The sequence below is a fragment of the Dendrobates tinctorius genome, unplaced genomic scaffold (assembly GCF_039654945.1).
Source record: "Dendrobates tinctorius isolate UK_male_01 unplaced genomic scaffold, ASM3965494v1 ptg000450l, whole genome shotgun sequence".
Taxonomy (NCBI): Eukaryota; Metazoa; Chordata; class Amphibia; order Anura; family Dendrobatidae; genus Dendrobates; species Dendrobates tinctorius.
The window spans coordinates 723,780-747,158 of NW_027362112.1; the positions used below are offsets into that span (position 1 = coordinate 723,780).

Below are 23,379 nucleotides of genomic sequence, written 5' to 3' on the forward strand. Positions count from 1 at the left end.
TCTGGACCTGGAGACTTGAATTCATTTAGGTTAGCTAAGTGTTTCCTCACTATCTTTCTGTTTTTAGATATCCTGGATTCTTCTATTCCCTTAATAGGACAGTGAAGAACAGTTGATGTTACATTTCCTTTCTGAGAGAAAACAGATGCAAAATAGGAATTTAAAAGTTCAGCCTTCTCAACATCCTGTCTTACCATTTCATCATTTTCATCCTGTAAAAATCCTATAGCATCTTTGACTTTTCTTTTACTTTTGACATATCCCCAAAATCCTTTATTATTGCTTTTGACATCTCTTGCAAGCCTCAATTCATTTTCAGCTTTAGTTAATCTGATTTGTGCCCTGCAGGTTCTGCAGACAGCATTATATTCTTCTTTAGATATGCCTCCCTCTTTCCATTTTATAAACATTTTTTTCTTCCTTTTTAGCATGTGCTTAAGTTCTGTGTTCATCCATCCTGGTTTCCTTAAATGCTTCCTATTCTTCCCTCTTTTCGGAATTGTTAACAATTGTGCTTTGAGAATTTCATTTTTCAAGATTTCCCATCCTTCCTGGACATTTTTGTCTTTAAGAATATCCAGCCATTGGATCCCTCCAATTCTCTTTCTGAATCCCTTAAAATCTGCCTTTCTGAAATCTAACCTTGACGTCTGAGTCTTCACAGGTCTTCCACCTCTAGTTATCCAAAATTCTAAAATAGCATGGTCGCTACCTCCTAGGGCCCCAGCCACTTTTACCTCCTCAACCATTTCCTCCCTGTTTATAAGGATTAGATCCAAGGTAGCAGTTCCCCTTGTTTTCTCCCCTACCTTTTGGAAGATTAAGTTGTCAGCAAGAGAGGTTAAGAATTTCCTTGACCTATTAGTTTTGCCTGAGAGAGATTCCCAACAAATGTCTGGATAGTTGAAATCTCCCATGACAACTATGTCATATTTTTTGGAGAACTTGGCCATTTGATGCATAAAGAGTTCATCCATATCTTCAGCTTGCACAGGCGGCCTGTAGTAAATGCCTACAATGGTGTCCTTTCCATTGTTCTGTCCTTGTATTCTTACCCAAACAGTTTCCACAGAACTCCCAGTCTCTGAAGCTTGGATCTCTGTGCAGATATACGCGTTTCTAACATACAATGCGACACCTCCTCCTCGTTTATCAAGTCTGTTTCTTGCAAATAAGTTGTATCCTTCTAGTCTTGTATTCCAATCATGTGTATTGTCCCACCAAGTTTCAGTGATTCCAATGACATCATATTTCTTTTCCTGTGTTAGTAGTTCCAATTCTCCTTGTTTGTTGCCCATGCTTTGTGCATTAGTATAGAAACATTTTAGTTTGTGATTGGTTTCTCTTTCTCCAATATTTTTATTAATTAGATTCTTTTGTCTTTGTTCTTCCTTTCCACTTCTAATAGCAGAGTTCTCAATAGCATTTGTCAGGTGTATGGCTTTTTCTGGTCTTTTGCTTCCCTTCCCATGTTGTTCTAGTTTAAAGCTCTCCTTACAAGTGTAGCAAGGCGACTTCCAAATACATGTTTTCCAGTCTTCGTAAGGTGCACCCCATCTCTAGCAAGTAGTCCATCGTATAAGTAATTCACTCTGTGATCCAGAAATCCAAATCTTTGCTGACGGCACCATCGACGTTGAGGAGGAGTGATGCGAGGAGACGTTTATATGCGAGGAGTGATGCGAGGAAGTGACGTATGTATGCGAGGAGTCATATGAGGAGACGTCTATATGTGATGAGTGATGCGAGGAGGAGACGTCTGTATGTGGTGGAGTGATGCGAGGAGGTGACGTCTGTATGTGAGGAGTGATATGAGGAGACCTCTGTATGTGATGAGTGATGCAAGGAGGTAACGTCTGTATGTGAGGAGTGATATGAGGAGACGTCTGTATGTGAGGAGTGATATGAGGAGACGTCTGTATGTGGAGGAGTGATGCGAGGAGGAGACGTCTGTATGTGATGAGTGATGCGAGGAGGTGACGTCTGTATGTGAGGAGTGATATGAGGAGACCTCTGTATGTGATGAGTGATGCGAGGAGGAGACGTCTGTATGTGGAGGAGTGTTATGAGGAGGAGACGTCTGTATGTGATGAGTGATGCGAGGAGGTGACGTCTGTATGTGAGGAGTGATATGAGGAGACCTCTGTATGTGATGAGTGATGCGAGGAGACGTCCGTATGTGGAGGAGTGTTATGAGGAGGAGACGTCTGTATGTGATGAGTGATGCGAGGAGGTGACGTCTGTATGTGAGGGGTGATATGAGGAGACGTCTGTATGTGAGGAGTGATATGAGGAGACCTCTGTATGTGGAGGAGTGATGCGAGGAGGAGACGTCTGTATGTGATGAGTGATGCGAGGAGGTGACGTCTGTATGTGAGGAGTGATATGAGGAGACCTCTGTATGTGATGAGTGATGCGAAGAGACGTCTGTATGTGGAGGAGTGTTATGAGGAGGAGACGTCTGTATGTGATGAGTGATGCGAGGAGGTGACGTCTGTATGTGAGGAGTGATATGAGGAGACCTCTGTATGTGATGAGTGATGCGAGGAGACGTCCGTATGTGATGAGTGATGCGAGGAGACGTCCGTATGTGATGAGTGATGCGAGGAGACATCCGTATGTGGAGGAGTGATGCGAGGAGACATCTGTATGTGAGGAGTGATGCGAGGAGGTGACGTCTGTATGTGAGGAGTAATATGAGGAGACGTCTGTATGTGAGGAGTGATATGAGGAGACCTCTGTATGTGGAGGAGTGTTATGAGGAGACGTCTGTATGTGATGAGTGATGCGAGGAGGTAACGTCTGTATGTGAGGAGTGATATGAGGAGACCTCTGTATGTGATGAGTGATGCGAGGAGGAGACGTCTGTATGTGAGGCGTGATATGAGGAGACGTCTGTATGTGAGGAGTGATGTGAGAAGGAGACATCTTCATGTTAGGGTTAGATGTAAACTCAGCTGTCTACACTGAACACTACATGGTGTCCTGACTTGCACACAGTCAAGGAACCCAGTGCCGGAGGCAGAAAACAACCCCAAAACATCTTTGAACCTTCAACATATCTGACTGTAGGTGTTGTGTTCTTTTCAGGCCTCATTCCGTTTTTGGAAAACAATAGAAAGATGTGCTTTATCAAAAAGCTCCATCTTGGACTCATCTGTCCACAAGACGCTTTCCCTGAAGGATTTTGGTTACTCACGTACATTTTTGCAAATTGCAGTCTAACTTTTTATGTCTCTGTGTCTACAGTGGGGTCTTCCAGGGTTTCCCACCATAGCGTTTCATTTCATTAACAATAGGACGGATAGTTCCAGCTGACACTGATGCACTCAGCTTGCAGGACAGTTTGCATTTCTTTGGCACCCGATAGGGGCTTATCCACCATCCCGGCTCTACCGCATTGCAACTTTCATCAGATTTTCTCTGCCGTTCACGTCCAGGAAGATTAGCTACAGTCCCACAGGTTGTAAACCTCTTGAATATCATAGAATCCTAGAATGGTAGAGTTGGAAGGGACCTCCTGGGCCATCTGGTCCAACCTCTTACTCAAAGCAGGATTCGTTAAATCATCCCAGACAGATGTCTGTCCAGCCTCTGTGTGAAGCCTTCCATTGAAGGAGAACTCACCACTTCTCGTGGCAGCCTGTTCCACTCATTGGTCACTCTAACTCAGACTGTGCACAAAGAAACATCTAGATCTCTAGCGATGGACTTGTAACCTTGAAATTGTTGATATTGTTCAGCAATTTTGATTCTCGAGTCCTCAGACAGTTCTCTTCTCCTCTTTCTGTTCTCCATGCTCAGTGTGGCAGACACAGACACACAATGAAAAGGGGTAATTTTCATACTGCCCACACCTTTTACTTACAACAGGCGAGTGTGAACGAGCACCACATGCTGGAAACAAAAGTTATTTACTCACAATTTTCAAATGGTGTCAACAATTTTGTACGACTCATTTTTAGTATTTTGTGTGAAATTATATCAAATTTGCTTTTATTTCCTTTGTGTGTTTTGGAACAACACAAAAAAATAAAGAAAACGTGTGTAGAATAAAACATAATGATTGCAATAATTTTCTCTGGGAAATAGTTTTTTCTGGAACAATTTAAGCATTGCCAACACTTTCGGCTATGACTGTATACAGAGCGTGTGACTAAAGAGAGGAGCTGTGGATATATAGTATATACAGAGCGTGTGACTACGGAGGGGAGCTGTGGATATACAGTATATACAGAGCGTGTGACTACAGAGAGGAGCTGTGGATATACAGAGCGTGTGAGTACAGAGAGGAGCTGTGGATATATAGTATATACAGAGCGTGTGACTACAGAGAAGCTGGGGATATATAGTATATACAGAGCGTGTGACTACAGAGGGGAGCTGTGGATATACAGTATATACAGAGCGTATGACTACAGAGAGGAGCTGTGGATATATAGTATATACAGAGCGTGTGACTACAGAGAGGAGCTGTGGATATATAGTATATACAGAGCGTGTGACTACAGAGGGGAGCTGTGGATATATAGTATATACAGAGCGTATGACTACAGAGAGGAGCTGTGGATATATAGTATATACAGAGCGTGTGACTACAGAGAGGAGCTGTGGATATATAGTATATACAGAGCGTGTGACTATAGAGATGAGCTGTGGATATATAGTATATACACAGCTTGTGACTACAGAGAGGAGCTGTGGATATATAGTATATACAGAGCGTGCGACTACAGAGAGGAGCTGTGGATATATAGTATATACAGAGCGTGCGACTACAGAGGGGAGCTGTGGATATATAGTATATACAGAGCGTGCGACTAGAGAGGAGCTGTGGATATATAGTATATACAGAGCGTGTGACTACAGAGGGGAGCTGTGGATATATAGTATATACAGAGCGTGTGACTACAGAGAGGAGCTGTGGATATATAGTATATACAGAGCGTGTGACTACAGAGGGGAGCTGTGGATATATAGTATATACATAGCGTGTGACTACAGAGGGGAGCTGTGGATATATAGTATATACAGAGCGTGTGACTACAGGGAGGAGCTGTGGATATATAGTATATACAGAGCGTGTGACTACAGAGGGGAGCTGTGGTTATATAGTATATACAGAGCGTGTGACTACAGAGGGGAGCTGTGGATATATAGTATATACAGAGCGTGTGACTACAGAGAGGAGCTGTGGATATATAGTATATACAGAGCGTGTGACTACAGAGAGGAGCTGTGGATATATAGTATATACAGAGCGTGTGACTACAGAGAGGAGCTGTGGATATATAGTATATACACAGCGTGTGACTACAGAGAGGAGCTGTGGATATATAGTATATACAGAGCGTGTGACTACAGAGAGGAGCTGTGGATATATAGTATATACAGAGCGTGTGACTACAGAGAGGAGCTGTGGATACATAGTATATACAGAGCGTGACTACAGAGAGGAGCTGTGGATATATAGTATATACACAGCGTGTGACTACAGAGAGGAGCTGTGGATATATAGTATATACAGAGCGTGACTACAGAGAGGAGCTGTGGATATATAGTATATACAGAGCTTGTGAGTACAGAGAGGAGCTGTGGATATATAGTATATACACAGCGTGTGACTACAGAGAGGAGCTGTGGATATATAGTATATACAGAGCGTGTGACTACAGAGAGGAGCTGTGGATATATAGTATATACAGAGCTTGTGAGTACAGAGAGGAGCTGTGGATATATAGTATATACAGAGCTTGTGAGTACAGAGAGGAGCTGTGGATATTTAGTATATACAGAGCTTGTGAGTACAGAGAGGAGCTGTGGATATATAGTACATACAGAGCGTGTGACTACAGAGAGGAGCTGTGGATATATAGTATATACAGAGCTTGTGAGTACAGAGAGGAGCTGTGGATATATAGTATATACACAGTGTGTGACTACAGAGAGGAGCTGTGGATATATAGTATATACAGAGCGTGACTACAGAGAGGAGCTGTGGATATATAGTATATACAGAGCGTGTGACTGCAGAGAGGAGCTGTGGATATATAGTATGTAGAGAGCGTGTGACTACAGAGAGGAGCTGAGGATATATAGTGTATACAGAGCGTGTGACTACAGAGGGGAGCTGTGGATATATAGTATATACAGAGCGTATGACTAGAGGGGAGCTGTGGATATATAGTATATACAGAGCGTGTGACTACAGAGAGGAGCTGTGGATATATAGTATATACAGAGCATGTGGCTAGAGAGGAGCTGTGGATATATAGTATATACAGAGCGTGTGACTGCAGAGAGGAGCTGTGGGTATATAGTATATACAGAGCGTGTGACTACAGAGAGGAGCTGTGGATATATAGTATATACAGAGCGTGTGACTACAGAGAGGAGCTGTGGATATATAGTATATATAGAGCGTGTGACTACAGAGAGGAGCTGTGGATATATTAGTATATACAGAGCGTGTGACTACAGAGGGGAGCTGTGGATATATAGTATATACAGAGCGTGAGACTACAGAGGGGAGCTGTGGATATATAGTATATACAGAGCGGAGCTGTGGATATATAGTTTATACAGAGCGTGTGACTACAGAGAGGAGCTGTGGATATATAGTATATACAGAACGTGACTACAGAGGGGAGCTGTGGATATATAGTATATATAGAGCGTGTGACTACAGAGGGGAGCTGTGGATATATAGTATATACAGAGCGTGTGACTACAGAGAGGAGCTGTGGATATATAGTATATACAGAGCGTGCGACTACAGAGAGGAGCTGTGGATATATAGTTTATACAGAGCGTGTGTCTACAGAGGGGAGCTGTGGATATATAGTTTATACAGAGCGTGTGACTACAGAGAGGAGCTGTGGGTATATAGTTTATACAGAGCGTGTGACTACAGAGAGGAGCTGTGGATATATAGTATATACAGAGCGTGTGACTACAGAGAGGAGCTGTGGATATATAGTATATACAGAGCGTGTGACTACAGAGGGGAGCTGTGGATATATAGTATATACAGAGCGTGTGACTACAGAGAGGAGCTGTGGGTATATAGTTTATACAGAGCGTGTGACTACAGAGAGGAGCTGTGGATATATAGTATATACAGAGCGTGTGACTACAGAGAGGAGCTGTGGATATATAGTATATACAGAGCGTGTGACTACAGAGAGGAGCTGTGGATATATAGTATATACAGAGCGTGTGACTACAGAGAGGAGCTGTGGATATATAGTTTATACAGAGCGTGTGACTACAGAGAGGAGTGTTGTGAGTTCATTTTCCCCTCCGTCACTGAGGCCTGGTGAACTCCCTATTCTAGTGAAGGAAGGTAGTGAGCCTGATTATTAGGCACCTGGGACTAATGAGGACGATTGGCTGAGTGGAGTCACTGACTGGATTTAAGGCAGCCTACGCCCTTTCTGCCCTGCGGGTGATTTCTCTGTGGACTCTTGGACACCAGTTTGATTCCTGCTCTCCTAAAGCTAAGTTTTCTGTTTTGCCTTTTTGCATCTAAGATTTGTTTTTTCTTGCTTTTTGGATTCTGCCAGTCCCTGCTGGAGTGTGCAGTGTTCCGTGAGCTCTGTCTTCTGAAAGTACCTGAGTGCTGATTTAGTTTTTGAAGCTTAGTTGCTTCAGGGCCATTTTTATATCAGCTTGTTGGCTTTTGTCTCTGATAGGGTTTTGGCAGATTGCAGACAGCAGCCTTCCTATCCGTTCCTATCTAGGTAGTTTTGGGCCCCGTCTTTGCTCAGTCTGTCTTTCTGTCTGTGTAAGTGTTTTCATCTTGCTTCACCGTCATTATATGTGGGGGGCTGCCTATTGCTTTGGGGTCTGCTCTGCGGCAGTTAGATTTCCCCTTTCCTTCTTTAGGCCTATGTATCTCTCCGGCTGTGATCGAGGGGTCTAGGTCATCGTAGGAACCCCCCACGGCTACTGCTAGTTGTGTTGATAGGTTCAGGGGTCTGCAATCCGATAGTTGCCAACTTCTCTGGTTTTCAGGACTAGCTAGCATTTCTGTTTTTGCCTCCTACGGTGACTCAATCATAACAGAATCACCCACCATACCGCTGATCCTGGGGTACTCAATAGCAGGAAAGAATTGTGTTTAAAAAAAAAAAAAAAAAAGTGTATATTCTTTCCTCTATATCTCTGAGGCCGTAGGGGGAATTTTTTTTTCTCTCAATGGAGATAAAGCAATTGTCTGATCGTGTGGAGCAGCTCGCTGCTGAAGTGCGGGGAATTTCCGCCTATCTTGCTCGTTCACATGCTGTTGAACCAAAGATCCCTACACCTGATGTATTTTTTGGGGATCGATCTAAATTTTTGAGTTTCAAAAATAATTGTAAATTATTTTTTGCTTTGAAGCCTAACTCGTCAGGGAGCCCCGCGCAGCAGGTTAAAATTGTCATCTCTTTGCTGCGCGGCAATCCCCAGGATTGGGCGTTTTCTTTGAATCCAGATGATCCTATTCTGACTAATGTGAACGCATTTTTTCAAGCCTTGGGGTTGTTGTATGACGAACCTAATGCTATTGATCAGGCTGAAAAGACCCTGTTAGCATTGAACCAGGGTCGAGAATCTGCAGAGTTGTAGTGTCAAAAGTTCCGAAAGTGGGCGGTCCTTACTACCTGGAATGATAATGCCTTGGCTGCTCTCTTTCGGAAGGGTTTGTCAGAAGCCGTAAAAGATACTATGGTGGTATTTCCTGTTCCCTCTGGTCTGGACGATTCTATGTCATTAGCCATTCAGGTTGATCGGCGTTTACGTGATCGCAGGATTGCACGAGAGGTGTTGCCACCGGTTGAACAGACGTCTGAACATATGCAATGTGATAGAGTTTTGTCTAAGGCGCAACGTCAGGAGTTCAGAAGGCGTAATAAGCTGTGTTTTTTCTGTGGAGATGCCTCACATGTTATTTCTGTTTGTCCTAAACGCGAGAAACGCTTTGCACACACGTTTTCTGTTGGTGGGGTTCAGCCTAAGTTTCTTTTGGCGATTACTCTGATCTGTTCCCTGTCCACATTTTCCGCCAAGGCTTTTGTGGATTCAGGAGCAGCGCTAAACCTAATGGACTTGGATTTTGCTAAACGTTGTGGATTTACGTTGACACCTCTGCAGACGCCTATCCCTTTGAGGGGGATTGATGCTACCCCTCTGGCTAAAAATAAACCTCAGTTTTGGACCCAGTTGGTCATGCGGGTCGCCCCAGACCACCAAGAAAATTGCAGATCTTTGGTGTTGCATGGTCTGCATGATGTCGTTGTTCTGGGGTTTCCCTGGTTGCAGATTCATAATCCAGTTTTGGATTGGAAGTCTGTGTCTGTGGTGAGTTGGGGTTGCCGGTGTGCCTTTAGTGAGGCTCCGGTTTTTTCCACCTCTCCTCAGTCGCATGAGGTTCCTGACTATTTGGCGGACTACTATGATGTATTTAGTGAGAATGAGTCTTCGTCCTTGCCTCCTCATAGGAGTTATGACTGTGCAATTGAACTGAGCCCTGGGTGTAAATTTCCTAAGGGTCGGCTCTTCAATTTATCTGTACCCGAGCACGAGGCTATGCGATCCTATATTAAGGAGGCGTTGGAGAAGGGTCATATTAGACCATCCTCTTCACCCTTAGGTGCCGGGGTTTTTTTTGTGGCCAAGAAGGATGGTTCTTTAAGGCCTTGTATTGATTATCGTGCCCTCAATAAAATTACTGTTAAATATCAGTATCCGTTACCCCTGATTTCGGATCTATTTTCTAGAGTCAGAGGTGCTTGCTGGTTTACCAAGCTTGACCTGAGGGGGGCGTATAATCTTATCCGCATTAAGCAGGGGGATGAATGGAAGACGGCGTTAAATACTCCGGAGGGACATTTTGAGTACCTGGTGATGCCTTTTGGGCTCACTAATGCCCCTTCTGTCTTCCAGTGCTTCATGAACGATATTTTCCGAGACTTTATCGATAAATTTTTGATTATCTATCTGGATGATATTTTGATCTTCTCCAAGGATTGAGATTCTCATGTGGAACATATTCGGACTGTGTTCCGGATCTTGAGAGAGAATTCTCTGTATGTCAAAGGATCTAAATGCCTTTTTGGGGTACAGAGAATTTCTTTTTTGGGATTTATTTTGTCTCCGTCAACTATTGAAATGGACCCGGCCAAGGTACAGGCCATTTACGATTGGGTTCAGCCCACTTCTTTGAAGGCCCTCCAGAAGTTTTTGGGTTTTGCTAATTTTTATCGGAAATTTATAGCAAAATTTTCTAGTATTGCCAAACCATTGACTGACCTGACCAGGAAGGGTGAGGATGTGTTGAATTGGTCTCCGGAGGCGGTTACTTCCTTTCAGGAGCTGAAGCGTAGATTTACCTCCGCCCCGGTTCTGCGGCAAACTGATGTCTCACTCCCGTTTCAGGTGGAGGTGGACGCTTCTGAGATTGGTGCAGGAGCGGTGTTGTCCCAAAAGGATCCGGTAACATCTAAAATGAATCCCTGTGCTTTCTTTTCCCATAAGTTCTCTTCATCTGAACGTAACTATGATGTGGGGAATCGGGAACTGTTGGCCATGAAAGTCTTAGTTACTCACCGGTTAACGGTATTTTTCGGAGTCCATGACAGCACCACCTGAGAGAGGGGATCCGCCCTTCTTAGGAACAGGAAAACCTACAGATACAAAAGGGCGGCACCTCTCCCACGCATCAGTTGGATTACAGAGTATAAAAAGAGGACCTCCAAGGTTAATGCATAATTATATGTACAACAATATCAACACTTAAATCTTTATCACCCGTGGATATGTACAAAGGGAAGACGTGCACACCCAAATTAACTAAGGGAAGGGAATCTATGGGTGCTGTCATGGATTCCGAAAAATACGGTTAACCGGTGAGTAACTAAGACTTTATTCGGTCGTCCATGACAGCACCACCTGAGAGAATTACAGAGAGTAATCACTACTTTAGGGGGGGACTACAGCCTGCAGAACCCTGGTACCGAAGGAGAGGTCTGCAGAGGCACCCAAGTCTAGTCTATAATGACTATAAAAAGTGCTCGGAGAGGACCAAGTGGCCGCCTTACAAATCTGGTCGATGGAGACTTCCGACCTCTCGGCCCACGAGGTTGCCACGGCTCTGGTGGAATGCGCCTTCAATTTCTCCGGAGCTACTCTACCTTTTGAGGCATAAGCTAACGAGATTGCTTCTCTAATCCACCTGGCTAGTGTACTTTTGGACACCCTAAGACCTTTCTAGGGCCTTGGTAGGAGACAAAGAGAGCATTGTCTTTCTTCCAGGGATCGGTAGCTGCTAGATACTCCAAGAGGCATCTCCTAACATCTAAAGTGTGTAGCTTCTCCTCTTTCTCATTAGTTGGTTTAGGGAGGAAGGATGGAAGGACTATTTCCTGCGACCTATGAAAGCTGGAGGCTACTTTTGGTAAATACGCTGGGTCAGGTCTAAGTATTACCCTATCCTCCTTTACCTGAAGAAAAGGTGGGCGCCTAGACAATGCCTGAATGTCGCTTACCCTACGGGCTGACGTTATGGCTATTAGGAAAGCTATTTTGAGGGACAGGCTCCTAATAGAGGCCGACGAGGTGGGTTCAAATGGCGCTTCTGTCATAGCTGTGAGGACTAGGTTCAAATCCCATGGCGTGAGTCTATTCTTTACTATTGGTCTGGATCTACTCGCTGCTTTGATAAATCTTTTGACCCAATAATTAGCCGCGATGTTGCAGCTAAAGAGGGCCCCTAAGGCGGATACCTGTACTTTAAGGGTACTGGTGGAGAGACCCAAGTCCAGCCCTTTTTGTAAAAATTCCAAGATCTGGCCTATGGGGACGGAATCACCAGTATTTACATTTGAGCTTTCGAGGAACCTTTTCCAAATTCTGACGTAAATCTTAGTTGTCACTACTTTCCTACTTTTTAGTAGAGTGTCAATTAGGTCTGGAGAGAAGCCTTTACTTTCTAGCAGTGACCGCTCAAATTCCACGCCGTGAGATGTAGGCCAGCCACCTGAGGGTGGAAGACCGGGCCCTGGGACAGAAGGTCCGGGATGTCCGGGAGAACCCAAGGATCGTCTACCGACATGATCCTGAGGTTCGAAAACCATGCTCTTCTGGGCCAGAACAGGGCGATGACTATGACCCTTGCCCTGTCTTTCCTGATCTTCCTCAACACTAGAGGAAGTAGAGATAGGGGAGGAAAGGCGTAGGCTAGCCTGAAGTCCCATTTTATCAGAAGCGCATCTACTGCCAGAGGAGTCTCCCTGGGGTTTAGGGAGCAAAACTGTGTCGTTTTCGAGTTCTCCTTGGTGGCGAATAGATCCACCTCTGGCTGACCCCATCTGTGCACAATCTGAACGAAAATGGAGGTGTTTAAGGCCCACTCTCCTTGTTTTAACAGATTGCGGCTTAGGAAATCTGCCGCGATGTTCTCTTTCCCTCTTATGTGAAGAGCCGTGAGAGATAAAAAATGACGCTCTGCTAGCTGGAACAACTGTCCTGCCACCTTCATCAGAGTTCTGGATCGAGTTCCGCCTTGGTGGTTGATATAGGCCACGGCCACTCGATTGTCTGATAGAACTCGTACGTGATGGCCCTGTAGATACATAAGGAGCTCTTTAGCTGCGAGTACTACCGCTGTTAATTCTTTCAAATTAGAAGACATTTGTATCTGATCTCGTTCCCATAGGCCCTGGACCAGAATTTCTTCCATATGTGCCCCCCAACCGGAAGGACTTGCATCCGTGGTGACCACGCGGGTAATGTTATACTCCCAAGGGACCCCTCTAGACAAGTTATTTCTTTCTAGCCACCACTCCAGGGACTCTATTGTGTTTCTAGATAAGGTCAGTCGACCTTCTAAGTTACCCCCAAGAATCCTCTGATACCATAAAACTTCGCCCTGTAGAGTTCTCGTACGAACTTGGGCCCACTGGACCGCGGGAATGCAGGACGAGAGGGAACCCAACAGGGACATGGCTTTCCTGAGGGACATGGAGGGGTTGTTGGAGGCGTTCAGGACCTGGCCATGCAGGTGCAGCAGCTTCTCTGGGGGCAGGCGGCATTCCTGCTTTTTTGAATCTAGGGTTAGGCCTAGAAATTGTTGAATTTTTAATGGCTGCAAACGGGATTTTTTGATATTAAGTAGCCATCCCAACCGCTCTAGAGCCGCCGTTGTTTTCTGTAACTGTTCTAAACATTGCTCGGCTGAACTGCCTATTATAAGGAGGTCATCTAAATAGGGGACGACTAGAATGTTTAGTTCGCGCAGATGGGCCATCACTTCTGCCATCACTTTGGTGAATACTCGAGGCGCAACCGCCACCCCGAAGGGTAGGGCCGCGTACTGGAAGTGCTGGATTGACCCATCCAACTGAACCGCCAGTCTAAGGAAAGATTGGTGTGCTAGACCTATGGGTATATGATAGTAAGCGTCTTTCAGATCTAGGACCACCATGAAGCAGTTTTGAAACAGCATCTTTATTGCGGTGTTGATTGTTTCCATTTTAAATGGACGTACAACCAGGAATTTATTGAGGGCTTTGAGATTAAATATAGCCCTAAATGAGTCGTCCGGTTTACGGACCAAGAACAGGGGGGAATAGAAGCCTTTCCCCCTCTCTTCCTCTGGAACTCTCGTCAGGACTTTTTTGTCCAGCAGCTCGAGGACCTCGGTCTCCAGGGCAGCTTGTTCTAGCGGGGAAGATTTGAGTGGAGTTACCTTGAACCGATCTTGGGGAACGCAGGCGAACTCTAGGTGCAGTCCTGTAGCTATCACCCCCAGTATCCAGCTGCTATTCGAGATTTTGGCCCAGGCCGGGTAGAAGGCAGATAATCTTCCTCCTACCGGAGCCACTAGTCATTGGGGCGGCTTCTTATTATCCCGTGATGGACCTTCTTGGCGCCCCCCTCCTCCATACATGAAGCCCGTACCTCTGGTTTTTTTGTTGTCCCATCTGTTCTGATCTCTGGCCTGTCTCCTGCGGGAATACCCTTTCCTAGAAAAGGGACGTCTCCAGGATGTATTCGGCAGACTCGGAAATTTCTTTTTCTCATCCCCGGCCTTCTCTAACAGTTCGTCTAGGACGGGGCCGAACAAGTATTCACCCTCACAGGGGATAGAACAGAGACGGGACCTGGCTTGGATATCTCCCGGCCAGCATTTTAACCAGAGGGCTCTTCGGGCCGAATTAGACAAGCTTGCAGACCTAGCCGCCATTCTTACTGAGTCCGCCGAGGCATCTGCCAGAAAGGCAGCAGCATTCTGGATAATTGGTAGAGACTTATGGATGGAGGCTCGCGAGGTTCCATCCTTTAGCTGAGAGTCCAATTGATCCAGCCAGACCATCATGGATCTGGCTGCGCACGTGGCTGCTATTGCTGGCCTTAGGGCGCCTGCTGACATCTCCCATGTGCCCTTTAAAAAGGAATCTGCCTTTTTATCTAGGGGGTCTTTAAGGGAGGCCATATCGTCGAAGGGTATAGATGACTTTTTTGAGGCTTTAGCTACCGCTGCATCCAGCTTGGGGGCCTTATCCCATCGACTTACTATTGGGTCCTCAAAGGGGTATCTACGTTTGAAAGCGGGCGGCATAGAACCCCTTTTTTCCGTTTTTTTCCACTCCCTGTCAATCAGGCTCTGGACTTTTTCGTTTAGTGGAAAAGTCCTTTGTTTTCTGGGGTCTAGACCCCCGAACATAATGTCCTGAGCAGACAGTTCTGTCTTTTTTTCTTCTACCCCCATGGTTGACCTTATGGTTTTAATTAATTTATCCATTTGGTCCAAGGGAAAGCAGAACCGGCCGGAATCCTCTTCGGAAGAAGAAGAGGAGGCCGAGGACTCTGAGGAGATATCTTCCTTCCTAGGGCCGACTGAAGACTCTGAGCCTGAAACACTAGCTCGTCTTCTTTTAGAAGAACCTTCTTTTGATAGGGCTTTTATTTCAGTCCTGATTAATTGCCTCAGGTCTGTAGCGAAGCTTGGAGCTTCTTCCGCTACCTGCATAAATAGGGAAGAGTGTAAGAGTCTGATACTCCACTCACGTTCTACCCCTCATCTCCGTCCCTACCGTCTGTCTCACGCAAGACTGACACAATCTCTTGGGGTGGCCATCTGGTAAGGGGCAACTACAGAGGGCACATTCCTTGTGCTTCTGCTTCCCTGTGGCCTTCTTCCCCTGAGAATCAAACACATAAGGGGACACTGCATCAGGGTACATTCTCGCAGATCTCTTACCCTTGCAGATGAGGACAGGTACCGGATCATGGGGGGCTGCGGGAGGATCCTTTGACCTAGAGGAACTGCTGTGGCTCCGTCCACTTGAACGTCCCTCCTTCCTCTTAGGTTGGTCACTGGGGCGCTTTGCCATGGGCTGCACCTCCTGTGGGTCCATGGGGGCTTCTGTTGTGTCTATCGCTGGGCCTCCAGAAGCACCTCCGCAGCGATGCCTTCTGCCTTAAGAAGGCTCCCCCTCCGGATTAGCAGGACTCTGTCCGGTGTTCGGGCCCCCCATTGGACCGCTCCCCGCGATCCTCCCCTCCCCTTCAGGTGCCCGGCCCCCTCAGGCGGCGGACGCGCATCGGCGCGCGTTCACCACAACAGGAAGTCGCCGGCATCCGACTTCCGGTTTCGGCGCTAGGCCCCGCCCCCTTCGCCGCGTCACTTCCCCGCGCGACAGAGGCCGCAGGGACGCGCGGCAAGGGGCTAGAACTGCGCCGCCGGCTCGGAACTGCCGCTCCCTTTGTGGGACACCGCCGGCGGCGCCCGCCCGAACGGACCGCACCCCCGGGGGAAGGAGACACAGGGGGACCCGTTTACCTCACCGGCCCGTGGAGAAGGCGACCGCCGGACCCTGTCTCCGCCTGCTCCTACCACTGCCGTGGAAATCCTACCCGGACCCACCGTGGCGCATCCAGGGCCCCCAGCGAGACCGAGGTAGGAGAACCCCCCGCTACCTGAGTCGGTCCGCTGGCCTGGGATTCGGTTATCCATGACGGACGATCTGTAGGGAGTTCTGTCCTTGTTAGGAACAGGAAACCAACTGATGCGTGGGAGAGGTGCCGCCCTTTTGTATCTGTAGGTTTTCCTGTTCCTAAGAAGGGCGGATCCCCTCTCTCAGGTGGTGCTGTCATGGACGACCGAATAAATGGGCATTTGAGGAGTGGAGACATTGGTTGGAGGGAGCCAAACATCAAGTTGTGGTCCTCACCGATCACAAAAATTTGATTTACCTAGAGTCGGCTAAACGCTTGAACCCTAGACAGGCTAGATGGGCCTTGTTTTTTACACGTTTTGATTTTGTGGTCTCTTTCCTTCCTGGAACTAAGAATGTCAAGGCTGACGCCCTCTCTAGGAGTTTCTTTGCTGATTCTCCTGTGGTGACCAAGCCTGCCACCATCTTAGGCGAAGGGTTAGTTCTTTCTGCCATCTCGCCCGATTTGAGACTTGCTCTGCAAGAGTTCCAGGAGGACAAACCTGAGCGTTGTCCCATTGGAAAGTTGTATGTTCCTGACCAGTGGAAGAAGAGAGTGATGTCTGAAGTTCATTGCTCTGCATTGGCTGGTCATCCAGGTATTTTTGGTACTAGAGATCTGGTGAGTCGCTCTTTTTGGTGGCCCACCTTGTCTCATGATGTCAGGAATTTTGTGCAGTCCTGTGGGACTTGCTCCCGGTCTAAATCTTGTTCTCGCTCTAGTGGGTTGTTGATGCCTTTGCCGGTCCCCAGGAGGCCATGGACCCATATTTCAATGGATTTCATTTCTGATATGCCGGTCTCTCAAAGAATGACTGTTATTTGGGTGATTTGTGATAGGTTCTCTAAGATGGTCCATCTTGTACCACTCCCTAAGTTGCCATCTTCCTCTGAGTTGGTGCCTCTGTTTTTGCAACAGGTGGTTCGCTTGCACGGGATTCCTGAGAACATTGTATCTGACAGATGAGTTCAATTTGTGTCTAAATTTTGGAGGACGTTCTGTTCCAAGTTGGGAATTCAGATTGTCCTTCTCCTCTGCTTTTCACCTTCAGACCAATGGGCAGACAGAGAGAACAAACCAGACCTTGGAGTCGTATTTGAGATGTTTTATTTCCGATGATCAGGATGATTGGGTTTCATTTTTGCCCTTGGCCGAATTTGCTTTAAATAATAGAGCTAGTTCTGCCACTTTGATGTCACCTTTTTTTTGTAACTTTGGGTTTCATCCTCGATTTTCTTCAGGGCAGGTGGAGCCTTCTGCCTGCCCAGGTGTTGACACTGTGGTGGAGAGAATGCACCAGATCTGGGACCAAGTGGTGGATAAGTTCTCTCTCTCTCAGGAAAAGGCCCAGCGGTTTTCCAATCGACATAGGACCATTGGTCCCCAGTTTAAGGTTGGTGATATGGTGTGGTTATCATCAAAAAATATTGCTATGAAGGTGGCTTCTCCTAAGTTTAAACCTAGATTTATTGGACCTTACAAGATTTTGGAGATTATTAATCCGGTCTCTTTTCGTTTGGCTCTTCCTGTCACATTTAAGATCCATAATGTGTTCCATAAGTCCTTGTTGAAGAGGTTTGTTGAGCCAGTTGTGCCTGAGGTGGCACCTCCGGACCCTGTATTGGTTGAAGGTAACTTGGAATATGAGGTTGAGAAAGTTCTGGATTCCCGTCTGGCTAGACGGAGACTCCAGTATTTGGTTAAGTGGAAGGGTTATGGTCAGGAGGATAATTCCCGGGTCTCTGCCTCTGATATTCATGCCAAACGATTGGTGCGTGCCTTTCATCGGGCCCATCCTGATCGCCCTGGTAGCGTTGTTGAGGGTTCGGTGACCCCTCCTCAAGGGGGGGGTACTGTTGTGAGTTCATTTTCCCCTCCGTCACTGAGGCCTGGTGAACTCCCTATTCTAATGAAGGAAGGTAGTGAGCCTGATTGTCAGGCACCTGGGACTAATGAGGACGATTGGCTGAGTGGAGTCACTGACTGGATTTAAGGCAGCCTACGCCCTTTCTGCCCTGCGGGTGATTTCTCTGTGGACTCTTGGACTCCAGTCTGATTCCTGCTCTCCTAAAGCTAAGTTTTCTGTTTTGCCTTTTTGCATCTAAGATTTGTTTTTGTTTTTCTTGCTTTTTGGATTCTTCCACTCCCTGCTGGAGTGTGCAGTGTTCCTAGAGCTCTGTCTTCTGAAAGTACCTGAGTGCTGATTTAGTTTTTGAAGCTTAGTTGCTTCAGGGCCATTTTTATATCAGCTTGTTGGCTTTTGTCTCTGATAGGGTTTTGGCAGATTGCAGACAGCAGCCTTCCTATCCGTTCCTATCTAGGTAGTTTTTGGGCCCCGTCTTTTCTCAGCCTGTCTTTCTGTCTGTGTAAGTGTTTTCACCTTGCTTCACCGTCATTATATGTGGGGGGCTGCCTATTGCTTTGGGGTCTGCTCTGGGGCAGTTAGATTTCCCCTTTCCTTCTTTAGGCCTATGTATCTCTCCGGCTGTGATCGAGGGGTCTAGGTCATCGTAGGAACCCCCCACGGCTACTGCTAGTTGTGTTGATAGGTTCAGGGGTCTGCAATCTGATAGTTGCCAACTTCTCTGGTTTTCAGGACTAGCTAGCATTTCTGTTTTTGCCTCCTACGGTGACTCAATCATAACAGAGGAGCTGTGGATATATAGTATATACAGAGCGTGTGACTACAGAGGGGAGCTGTGGATATATAGTATATACAGAGCGTGTGACTACAGAGAGGAGCTGTGGGTATATAGTTTATACAGAGCGTGTGACTACAGAGAGGAGCTGTGGATATATAGTATATACAGAGCGTGTGACTACAGAGAGGAGCTGTGGATATATAGTATATACAGAGCGTGTAACTACAGAGAGGAGCTGTGGATATATAGTATATACAGAGCGTGTGACTACAGAGAGGAGCTGTGGATATATAGTTTATACAGAGCGTGTGACTACAGAGAGGAGCTGTGGATATATAGTTTATACAGAGCGTGTGACTACAGAGAGGAGCTGTGGATATATAGTATATACAGAACGTGACTACTGAGGGGAGCTGTGGATATATAGTATATACAGAGCGTGTGACTACAGAGAGGAGCTGTGGATATATAGTATATACAGAGCGTGTGACTACAGAGGGGAGCTGTGGATATATAGTATATACAGAGCGTGTGACTACAGAGAGGAGCTGTGGGTATATAGTTTATACAGAGCGTGTGACTACAGAGAGGAGCTGTGGATATATAGTATATACAGAGCATGTGACTACAGAGAGGAGCTGTGGATATATAGTATATACAGAGCGTGTGACTACAGAGAGGAGCTGTGGATATATAGTATATACAGAGCGTGTGACTACAGAGAGGAGCTGTGGATATATAGTATATACAGAGCGTGTGACTACAGAGAGGAGCTGTGGATATATAGTTTATACAGAGCGTGTGACTACAGAGAGGAGCTGTGGATATATAGTATATACAGAGCGTGCGACTACAGAGAGGAGCTGTGGATATATAGTATATACAGAGCGTGCGACTACAAAGAGGAGCTGTGGATATATAGTATATACAGAGCGTGCGACTACAGAGAGGAGCTGTGGATATATAGTATATACAGAGCGTGTGACTACAGAGAGGAGCTGTGGATATATAGTATATACAGAGCGTGTGACTACAGAGAGGAGCTGTGGATATATAGTTTATACAGAGCGTGTGACTACAGAGGGGAGCTGTGGATATATAGTATATACACAGCGTGTGACTACAGAGAGGAGCTGTGGATATATAGTATATACAGAGCGTGTGACTACAGAGAGGAGCTGTGGATATATAGTATATACAGAGCGTGTGACTACAGAGAGGAGCTGTGGATATATAGTATATACAGAGCGTGCGACTACAGAGAGGAGCTGTGGATATATAGTATATACAGAGCGTGTGACTACAGAGAGGAGCTGTGGATATATAGTTTATACAGAGCGTGTGACTACAGAGGGGAGCTGTGGATATATAGTATATACAGAGCGTGTGACTACAGAGAGGAGCTGTGGATATACAGTATATACAGAGCGTGTGACTACAGAGGGGAGCTGTGGATATATAGTATATACACAGCGTGTGACTACAGAGAGGAGCTGTGGATATATAGTATATACAGAGCGTGTGACTACAGAGAGGAGCTGTGGATATATAGTATATACAGAGCGTGTGACTACAGAGAGGAGCTGTGGATATATAGTATATACAGAGCGTGTGACTACAGAGAGGAGCTGTGGATATATAGTATATACAGAGCGTGTGACTACAGAGAGGAGCTGTGGATATATAGTATATACAGAGCTTGTGAGTACAGAGGGGAGCTGTGGATATATAGTATATACAGAGCGTGTGACTACAGAGAGGAGCTGTGGATATAGTATATACAGAGCGTGTGACTACAGAGAGGAGCTGTGGATATATAGTATATACAGAGCGTGTGACTACAGAGAGGAGCTGTGGGTATATAGTATATACAGAGCTCTTCTCTGACGCTGTTGCGGTGGATGGATGACACACGTCACGCTCTTCTCTGACGCTGCTCCGGTGGATGGATGACACACGTCACGCTCTTCTCTGACGCTGTTGCGGTGGATGGATGACACACGTCACGCTCTTCTCTGACGCTGCTCCGGTGGATGGATGACACACATCACGCTCTTCTCTGACGCTGTTGAGGTGGATGGATGACACACGTCACGCTCTTCTCTGACGCTGCTCCGGTGGATGGATGACACACGTCACGCTCTTCTCTGACGCTGCTCCGGTGGATGGATGACACACGTCACGCTCTTCTCTGACGCTGCTCCGGTGGATGGATGACACACGTCACGCTCTTCTCTGACGCTGCTCCGGTGGATGGATGACACACGTCACGCTGTTCTCTGACGCTGCTCCGTTGGATGGATGACACACGTCACGCTCTTCTCTGACGCTGCTCCGGTGGATGGATGAAACACGTCACGCTCTTCTCTGACGCTGTTGCGGTGGATGGATGACACACGTCACGCTCTTCTCTGACGCTGCTCCGGTGGATGGATGACACACGTCACGCTCTTCTCTGACGCTGCTCCGGTGGATGGATGACACACGTCACGCTCTTCTCTGACGCTGCTCCGGTGGATGGATGACACACTTCACCCTCTCTCTGACGCTGCTCCGGTGGATGACACACGTCACGCTCTTCTCTGACGCTGCTCCGGTGGATGGATGACACACGTCACGCTCTTCTCTGACGCTGCTCCGGTGGATGGATGACACACGTCACTCTCTTCTCTGACGCTGCTCCGGTGGATGGATGACACACGTCACGCTCTTCTCTGACGCTGCTCCGGTGGATGGATGACACACGTCACGCTCTTCTCTGACGCTGTTGCGGTGGATGGATGACACACATCACGCTCTTCTCTGACACTGTTGCGGTGGATGGATGACACACGTCACGCTCTTCTCTGACGCTGCTCCGGTGGATGGATGACACACGTCACCCTCTCTCTGACGCTGCTCCGGTGGATGACACACGTCACGCTCTTCTCTGACGCTGCTCCGGTGGATGGATGACACACGTCACGCTCTTCTCTGACGCTGCTCCGGTGGATGGATGACACACGTCACTCTCTTCTCTGACGCTGCTCCGGTGGATGGATGACACACGTCACGCTCTTCTCTGACGCTGCTCCGGTGGATGGATGACACACGTCACGCTCTTCTCTGACGCTGTTGCGGTGGATGGATGACACACATCACGCTCTTCTCTGACGCTGCTCCGGTGGATGGATGACACACGTCACGCTCTTCTCTGACGCTGTTGCGGTGGATGGATGACACACATCACGCTCTTCTCTGACGCTGCTCCGGTGGATGGATGACACACGTCACGCTCTTCTCTGACGCTGCTCCGGTGGATGGATGACACACGTCACGCTCTTCTCTGACGCTGTTGCGGTGGATGGATGACACACATCACGCTCTTCTCTGACGCTGTTGCGGTGGATGGATGACACACATCACGCTCTTCTCTGACACTGTTGCGGTGGATGGATGACACACATCACGCTCTTCTCTGACACTGTTGCGGTGGATGGATGACACACATCACGCTCTTCTCTGACACTGTTGCGGTGGATGGATGACACACGTCACCCTCTCTCTGACGCTGCTCCGGTGGATGGATGACACACGTCACGCTCTTCTCTGACGCTGCTCCGGTGGATGGATGACACACGTCACGCTCTTCTCTGACGCTGTTGCGGTGGATGGATGACACACGTCACTCTCTTCTCTGACGCTGCTCCGGTGGATGGATGACACACGTCACGCTCTTCTCTGACGCTGCTCCGGTGGATGGATGACACACGTCACGCTCTTCTCTGACGCTGTTGCGGTGGATGGATGACACACGTCACGCTCTTCTCTGACGCTGCTCCGGTGGATGGATGACACACGTCACGCTCTTCTCTGACGCTGCTCCGGTGGATGGATGACACACGTCACGCTCTTCTCTGACACTGTTGCGGTGGATGGATGACACACGTCACTCTCTTCTCTGACGCTGCTCCGGTGGATGGATGACACACGTCACGCTCTTCTCTGACGCTGCTCCGGTGGATGGATGACACACGTCACGCTCTTCTCTGACGCTGTTGCGGTGGATGGATGACACACATCACGCTCTTCTCTGACACTGTTGCGGTGGATGGATGACCTCCTCCTCCTCTTGTTCATTTACTTTTCTTTTTATCCCGTTTCAAACTTGAACTTGATAGACGTTTGTCTTTTCAATGGCGAGTGAACCCATCCGTATCATCACACGACAGCATAGCCAAAGAATACGGTTACCCCCCGATATCAGCCTTTTCTAGAATCATCATGTTATACTCACAAGTGTCTGCTTCCATGTAGGCGCCCTTAGGGGAGTCGGGGATCCCAGCCCAGACCTTTATGGATTTGGGGTAACCTGTGTCTACAGAGCGAGTCTTCTCACTAAAACGCCAGTAACTGAGGAAACAAAATACGCCATAAGATTATGGGCACGAGGCAGGGGTGCGGGGGGTCAGTACGAGGCAGGGGTGCGGGGGGGGTCAGAACGAGGAAGGGGTGCGGGGTCAGTACGAGGCAGGGGCAGCACGAGGCAGGGATGCAGGGGGTCGACAGGAGGAAGGGGTGCGGCGTCACGATGACGTTCGGATTTCGGATGGACATGAGGAAGAGGAGCGGGGTCAGTACGAGGCAGGGTCAGCATAAGGAGGGGAGCGGGGTCAGGGTGACGAGAGGGTGCAGCATGAACAGGGGAGCAGGGTCAGGGTGACGAGAGGGTGCAGCATGAAGAGGGGAGCAGGGTCAGGGTGACGAGGGGGTGCAG

General features: G+C 47.5%; 1 protein-coding gene across 2 annotated transcripts in view; it reads right to left on the reverse strand.

The window, feature by feature from the left end:
* MMP15 (matrix metallopeptidase 15) overlaps positions 1 to 23,379 on the reverse strand; it is a 49,885-nt gene that overhangs the window by 13,472 nt on the left and 13,034 nt on the right. For both annotated transcript variants that reach the window (XM_073564381.1, XM_073564382.1), the window contains one exon: positions 22,900 to 23,015. In XM_073564381.1, coding sequence (XP_073420482.1) covers positions 22,900 to 23,015 — 116 coding nt within the window. The remainder of the gene's footprint in view (positions 1 to 22,899; positions 23,016 to 23,379) is intronic.